The sequence below is a fragment of the Fukomys damarensis genome, unplaced genomic scaffold (genome assembly GCF_012274545.1).
Source record: "Fukomys damarensis isolate Sample0158 unplaced genomic scaffold, DMR_v1.0_HiC HiC_scaffold_37, whole genome shotgun sequence".
Taxonomy (NCBI): Eukaryota; Metazoa; Chordata; class Mammalia; order Rodentia; family Bathyergidae; genus Fukomys; species Fukomys damarensis.
Window position 1 is genome coordinate 32,153,187 of NW_022900949.1, and position 7,811 is coordinate 32,160,997.

At 49.7% G+C, this 7,811-nt stretch overlaps 1 protein-coding gene across 1 annotated transcript in view; it reads left to right on the forward strand.

Moving 5' to 3' along the window:
• The window catches only part of Chchd4 (coiled-coil-helix-coiled-coil-helix domain containing 4), a 7,429-nt gene extending 626 nt beyond the window's left edge, over positions 1–6,803 (forward strand). Inside the window, exons 2-3 of the mRNA XM_010637896.2 lie at positions 2,872–2,970; positions 5,738–6,803. Of these exons, the coding sequence (XP_010636198.1) occupies positions 2,872–2,970; positions 5,738–6,033 (395 nt within the window). The 3' untranslated portion in view covers positions 6,034–6,803. The remainder of the gene's footprint in view (positions 1–2,871; positions 2,971–5,737) is intronic.
• The last annotated feature ends 1,008 nt before the right edge of the window (positions 6,804–7,811 follow it).

A 7,811-nucleotide genomic window follows, 5' to 3' on the forward strand; every position in this document is an offset into this window, starting at 1 on the left:
GGCAGTCAGAGGCCAGTGAACGGTCTAGTCGCGGCCTGAGTTCTGAGGCCGCAGGCGGGGACGGCGACCCAAGCCCCAAGGCCAGGTAGCTCCTGGCCCCCGCCACCCGACCCTTTAGGGCACTGGAAGTCGGGCCTCCCGCCCTTGGGCACAGGAAGCACTTTCCCAACAAGGAACGGGAACGGTGGGCACTCGGAACCCAAAGTCACGAAGGCAAACCCTGGGCAAGACGATCGCTGCGAGTTCCAGGCCAGCTGGACTACATAGTGAGACCCTGTATCAGAAATTTTAAAAACACCTGTACAGAATTGGAACTCACGGAGAAATCATTTCGTTCGGAGTCTAGGCTGTTCGTTAGCAAATCTGCAGCCTAGAGAGGGAGGCGGCTTACCCAAGGTCATGCATCCAGTCTGAGTACAGTTTAAAATATGGACCCAGCTCCACAGCCCACTTCTGGACACTGCTGACCTTTGTAAGCACTGTGTCCATGAAGGGTCACACACCTACCACCTGCTGCAATCAGGATCCGTTGGCCCCCCCAGGCTTAAGCAGTTGCTCCCCGTCCTATTTTATATTTCTCTGAGTCTAATTTACTTTTTCAGATAGGAAGTTCTGAGCCTTTGGGGTTTGAAGGCTGTTATGGTAAAACTGCCTCTCAAGGAGTCTTGGGACCCACGGGTTCTCTGGGAAGGAGTGGCTGGTAGCCCTGACACCATGGCCTGGAGCCTTGACCTTTCTTGGTTCCTGGTTTGGGAGTGAGAATTGAAAACAGCTCACTTTTAGGTCTTCCTTAGATACCCCCACCCCATCCACCCCCTCTCTGTCTCTGTATTACCAGGGATTGAACCCAGAAAGTGCTGAGCAACAACATCCCTTTTTATTTTCTTATTTTGAGATGGTCTTACTGAGCTGCCCTCGAAAGTGGAGTCCTGCCTCAGCCATACCAAGTAGCTAGGACCACACAGTAGCTGGGATCACAGGTGTGTGCCACCACTAGGCAGTTTTTTTCTTTCTAATGCAGAGCCTACCCTGTCTGGGTCAGTCAGCAAATGTTTATTGAGTGTGTTTGTAAATCAGCCCCTGGGCATAGAGTAGGGAGCAAGGTGATGCTTTCTTTGCCTTCCTGGCATGGTAGAAGAGATGGTGTGAAAACTGGTAAATTCCACAGGGTCAGAGGCTTCCTTGTTTTAGGGATTGTTTCAGGTCCCTCTTTCTTAGAACTTTTTCCTGTCTTCTGACCATTTGTAGACTTCACCATTCACTCGCAGATGTTCCCTTGGTTCTCAGTGTACAAGTGGTGCTGGTACCCAGTCAGCCGTTGTTGCTCTTGCTGGCAAGGGGCATTGGGTGTGGACCATTCTGGAGGCTCTCTAGCTCTGGGTGAGCCCAAGCAAGTCCCTGCCCAGAGCCTGGGCTTAGTCCCGGAAGAGGCTGTTCCCTTCTGTATAGGGAGGGGGCAAAGGGACCAGAGATGGATCTGCCGGCTCCCTCCTGCAGGGACTGCCAGGGAGAGGGGGGCGTCACCCACCTTGTGTGGGGGCACAGATTGCAAGGTGCTGTCCATGGTAGAAACAGCTAGAGCGTCCCTGCAGTGGGTCAGCTGATGGACAGAGCGTTCAGGAAGATGGGTGATGGGCTTACAGCTTATGGCATTCAGGGGAGGACAGTGAGGGACATGGCTAGGTGGGACCTGGCCTGCCACTTCCCCCCAGTTGGTCTTTGGTAACCGCTCTGACCTTCATTTCCTGCTGCACTTGATGGGCAAAGTGATAGTTACAGGACATTGTAAGGTTTAGGTGAAACCGGTTTTGAATGCTCCACTCCATTGCTCTCAGTTCTGATGTCCTTTTCTGTGCTCACCCAGCCTGTCATTAGGAGAAGCTAGCCGAGGGAATGACTGTGACATTCCTCACTGCCACCACCCTCTCTTCTCCTGGAGGGTTTTCACCCTGTTATCCCCAGGCCACCCGTGTCTATCAGTCTCTCAAAGCAGCTGCTGAACATCACTATCCTGGGCAGACCGGCTGCATTATTAGCCCACAGGCCCCCACATTGCCTTATGCTTCCCTCTGCCCAGGCCTTGGTCCTCCTCAGACACTGTGCATTCTGACCCCTGTTGGTAAACCCCCAGGGTATACAAAGCATTCATTGTCTTCAGAGCCTTTTTCCTGCCCCATAGCACAATGCAGATACTGAGCACCCTGGCTCTGTGTTTTGGGAGGTCATTTGGTGTGCTGGCGATCACTGGGCAGGAGGGCAGTTGCAGCACACAGGAGAGATTGCACCTGCACAGCTGGTGCTGTGGACAACTTGGACAGCAGGTTCTGTGAGAACCCTTAGAAGGGACTGCCTCCACCTCGTTTCTTTCTTGGAGGCAGGGGTGCTGTTGCTTTCTTTCTAGTGTAGGCCGGTTTAAACTCGCTATGTAGCCCAGGCTGACCTTGAACTCACAGCTGTTCTCTTGCCTCAGCCTCCTGAGTACTAGGACTACAGGCGTACACAACCACGCCTAACTGCTATTGCTTTCTTGAGGAGGATGTGACCTGTTGCACTGGAGGACTGTCAGCAAATTGGGGCTGACATAGTCACCTTTGGTGAGCTGGAGCGTTGCATCCCCTACCTGGTGGATGCACCCAGAAAGTGGGATGTGATGCCTCAGTGGAGTTTTTGTTCCAGCTCAAGCTATCAGGAGAGGTGGCTGCTGGACCATCCTCCAGAGCCAGTGATGCCACCCAGGGGAGCAATGTTGGAAGGAAGGTCACCTTGCATGGACGCTGCATATAGGACATGGTTTGTGTGGCCGCTCTGGTCTTAACGCGGACTGTACTGTTCTTGAATAATATATTTCTCCTTTCACTCTCCAAACATTAGGGAAAGACCGGATAATATTTGTGACCAAAGAAGACCACGAGACTCCTAGCAGTGCAGAGCTGGTAGCTGATGACCCCAACGACCCTTATGAGGAGCATGGTGAGTGATCACAGGGCCTGCTGGCGACACCATCCATATCCTAGGGCAGGTTCAGTGTTGAGAATTGTCTTCCCATCCCATCCATCTCCTCAGAGAGATGCTGGACCTGCACCATGAGCCAGCAAGCAGCTTCTCACTGAAGTTCTCTTCTCTCCTGAATGTTTGCACTAAGTTAAACCAGCTGGGTGTTCCCAGTAATTGAGTGTCAGGCAAGGGTGTCTGTGGATTCCAGCAGTTACAGGTACATTCAAGTGACAGACCCACATGTTAGCCAAGTTACCAGCCTGAGTTCTGCCACGTCTGCCAAGTGTGTCACCAGGCAAGTACACAGACAGCCGCATTCCTTTTCCCTGAAATTTCTGGAGTCCTTGTTGTCTCCTGGTCAGTGTTTCAGCCAGCGCCAGGCACAGAGACAGATGGTTTTCCAGCAGCAGGATTCTACTGACTTAGTCAAAGCTGCCACACACACCTTGGGTGTAGCACTTGTGGACACCTCTAGAGGTGTTCGTACAGACTCATCAGACCCTCACTCCACCCCTCTAAGAAGGGTGTGGGTGCAGTGTTCACACAGTTCATGTATTACAAACAGTAGTCAGTTCACCATCAAAACAGCTCCTAACATCCATGGTGGCCACTGAGAAGCCTTCTAGTACTAACTGGTGATAGCTATGGCTGAAGAGCTTGACATTTTCAAATAGCGTCCATACTCCTAGAGGGGACACTTGTCACCCTCCTTGCTTCTTGGGTTAGAAGAAAGCTAAGTATGCATATGTGGTAGAATCAGGAATGTCTAAATAAAAAATTATTACAGTAAAAGACATGTTGTTCATCCCCCTCAAAATACTTTCAACACTCTTAACCCATTGTTCTTGCCACTTTCTGGAGCAGTTCCTCTTTCATGAGTATCATGTGAGGTAAATAAAAACTGAGGTAAATGTTGCCACCCTGAGGAAAGGCAGCCTGGTAAAAATACTGCATGCAGTGTGTCCTCATCTTTATTCTCCAGTTCTGGCATTGTGAGATTTCTTACTCCTCAAAGTCAAAATAACTGTAAATAGTGAATGTTTTAAATCGATTCAGGACATCAAGGCAGCCACGAAAGCCCAACTAAAGCCACACAGGAAAGAGGACTTCAGAGCTGCTTCAGGAAGCAGCAAGAATGGTGGTAGTGAGGGGAAAGTATTTTAAAGGGGATTAATTGCAACATGTTTTTTATTATGGAAAAGTCTTTTAAAAAGATTTAAACATTAAATGTATTTTTCAGTCGTCCTCATCTAACGCCCTGTTGGGAACAGTGGCATACGAAGTGTTAGCATTCTGAGAATGACAGCTATAGGAGTAACCTTGAAGTAGAGCTCTTTTATAAAGAAAAATAAATTGTATGTCATTTCCCCTACTCTGCCCACCATAGGTCCAAACGAGGCTTTGTTTTGCCTCTCAGTGGTTTTAAAAAATGTACATCTGGCCTTACTTTATTGAAGCTGCCATCGGCATGGGTTTGTTTTGAGTCCCCACAGACCTGGGCTGTCGGTTTTGAGTGCCTCCTTTGGGTAACTACCTGTGTAGGTTGTTAGTGGGCGTGCACCTCCATGGTAGCATTTCCATGGTTTTTCAGCATGAGATTCCCAAGCAGTGGCAGAGGTGGAGAGGTGTGGGCCTTAGTCTTTGGGCTCTGGGAGTCCTGTGGGAGTCCTGCCTTGGACCCCACGAAGCCCAGAAACCGCAGGCATAGACGGAAGTTAGTGCCTGCAGTGGAAGGTGGTTAATGATGACTGGGTCACTGGGTATAACTCAGTGCACAGGAACCTGCCATGTGGCTGTTGCTGATGTTGGTGGTGAACAGGCCTGGAAGGGGCAGTGCCAGTTGGTGTCGACACTGTTCCTCCTCAGTACATGAGGACCAGTAGCAGCAGATCCACTGAGCAGTGCAGCTTCCAGGACCGAAATGGAGAAGTGGGGCTCGGCCAGGACTTTGGACAAGGCTGTGAGTGCCTCACCTGGACCTGTCCCTGGACGGAGGTCGTGAGGAGTTTCATTGGGCATTGTAGAGGCTCTTTCAAAGGGTACTCTCTATCTTTGTAGAGCCTCACGTAAGAAACTTGTATGAGTCCCATCTCTATGTCTGTCAGTATTACGTGGATGTGAGCAAAGTTCAAAGATAGGGCAAGATAAAATTCAAAAGCAAGAGGCTTATGTAACATTGGAAAACCACCTAAAATTTCACCTGTATACATTTGAACAGTTTAATAGGGTTAGGGTTTTTGTTTTTGTTTTTGTTTTTGTTTTTTTTGAAGTTTTTGTTTTTTATGGTTCTGAAGATCAAGCTAAGGATCTGTGCATCTTGTGCAAGTGCTTTACCACTGAGCCACACCTCAGCTCTAATGCTTTCTGTAGAATGCAGTCGCATTATTGTGATAGCCACTAGCTTTTCATCACACAGCACGTCCTGGGCAGCTGGCTTTCAGAGAGCCCCATTGACGTCTTAACTGCTGACTTCTAGGGCATACATGGTTTCCAGCATTGCTATCTCATAGCACAGCCTCCAGCTCTGGGAGATGGTGCAGAGCACAGTTAGCATTGCTCTGGGGGAGGGGTGCACACCCTGTCCTGAAGACAATGAAGGCCAGATTTGGGCTAGGCCTTTGAACCTGTTCCAGAGCCAGGGCTGGGAGCAGAGAGGAGAGTGCACCCCACCACCAGGCCAATGAGGACTGGACCAGACCTGGAGGGCACCTCTGACTTTTCCCTTGCTGGCTTCTCTCTCCAGGGCTGATACTGCCAAATGGAGACATTAACTGGAACTGCCCTTGCCTGGGGGGAATGGCCAGTGGCCCCTGTGGAGAACAGTTCAAGTCGGCCTTTTCCTGCTTCCACTATAGCACAGAGGACATCAAGGGGTCGGACTGTGTAGAGCAGTTTCGGGCCATGCAGGAATGCATGCAGAAGTACCCTGACCTGTATCCCCAAGAAGATGAGGAGGAGGAAGAGAAGCCAGCAGAGCATGCAGAGGGAACGGCTCCTACTGAGGCCACTGCTACCAAAGAAGAGGCGGCATCCAGCTAATACAGGCCATTGTTCAGGCTCCCATCCTCCCACTCCAGAGCGATGTGGACCTTTTGCGAAATGCCTTTTAGTTACTCCTTGAGAAAGTGTCTGTGCACTGTAATGTATAAAATAATTTATTTTGATGATCAGGGTCTTAGCCCCTTGGCAGACACACTGTGTGTGTACGTGTGCGTGTGTGTGTCCGTCCTGCATAAACCTGTCAGCCAGTGTAGCTGCCACTTTTGATTTCTCTCTCTCAGATTGCCCTGAATTTTGCCACTCAGAAATAATGTGTTGAATGTTCTCAGCTATAGAAAATCATTATCCAGGAATGTTTCTTATGAGTGAGTTGATTTGTTCTGATGTATATCTCTTTCTGTAGCTTTCATACCTCTGAGAAGTTAAATAGAAGCAGCAACATCTTCCTTTAAAACGCTGGTGGGGCCATTCCTCATAGAAGAGGCCAGGTGGTCAAGACCGCCGTGCCCTTGCATATAGGGTTCTGGACTTCATTCCTCATTTACTTGGTTTCCATTCACTTTGAGCTCAGTTTTCTAGTCGGAAAGTGGAGGTTTAGACCCTCTAATTTCTGTCCCTTTCTATGTGAAAGGAAAGGCTGGTTTTTGCTGTTCTTGTTTTATTGTTCCAAGAGCCCTGGATTGGGGTTTGTATTCATTCACACTGGCTCTCAGTCTGGTCAGATGTAATGTTCTCAGAGGTGGGGACCTGATTATTACCAGAGTAACAGCCAAGAGAGGAAACTGTGAATTTAATGACTCAATTAAAAGGAAGGTGATTTCTACCTGATTTGAATGTGTCCTCTGTTTTTATTAGGTTTTATTTGGGGGGGGGTACTGGGAGTTGAACCCAGAACCTTTACCTCTAGTGGCCTGCTGTTTTCCGGAGCTTACCCACCAGTGGCCTTGCCAGCAGTCTGCTGTTCACCGAGGGTAAGACTTGGGCCACCACGGCCGCAGAGAAGAACAAAGCTCTCCTGATGAATGATGGCACTGCTCTGGGCCTGTTGATTTATTTTTCTTCCAGTACTGGGGGATCAAACCCAGGGGTGCTCTGCACATCCCTAGCCACAACCCCTTTTTAAAACTTTGAGACAGAGTCTCAGGAAGCTGTCCTTGTGGCATTCAAACTTGCAACCCCTCCTCAGGCTCCCCGAATGCTGGGGCTCCCAGTGTGTGCCATCACACCCAGCTGTGGAAAAGCTGCATGAAATGAGACTGGCTGGTCAGGAGCCTCACTGCATCCCATTTGTATTCCCTGCACCTGTGTTGTAGGAAAAGCAACTGCATTGTTGGTGCCTATTAGTTGCTCCTGCTGTGGCTCCTCGCTGCAGCACCCACTGTGTGGGGCATCCTCACACACCAGCTGCTGTCTGCCCACCATGTGACCTGCTTCGAAGCTGTCCTCGAGAGGTTGGGTAAGCCCTGCACATGTCAACCACTGAGATGCTCGTGACCACCTTGGGTTGCTTGAGCCTCAGGGAAACACTACAGAACATTGCTGGTTTATTACAAAGATGTTTTAAAGGGTATGAATGACCAGACAGATGAAGAGATAAAAAGATACATCATTTGAGGATGGGGAAGGAGCTGCTGCCTGTTAGGCACCTCCTCTGTGGGCTCAGCAACCAGAGGCTGAGTTTTAGGTCTTGGTTAAGAAGACATGGTGGCTTCAGTCAGCCACTATGACCACTGTCTCCAGCCCCTTTCCTTCCAGGATGAAGGGGTGGGACTGAAGTTTCCAGCCTTTGGATCACAGGGCCAGTCCCTGGTAGCAGC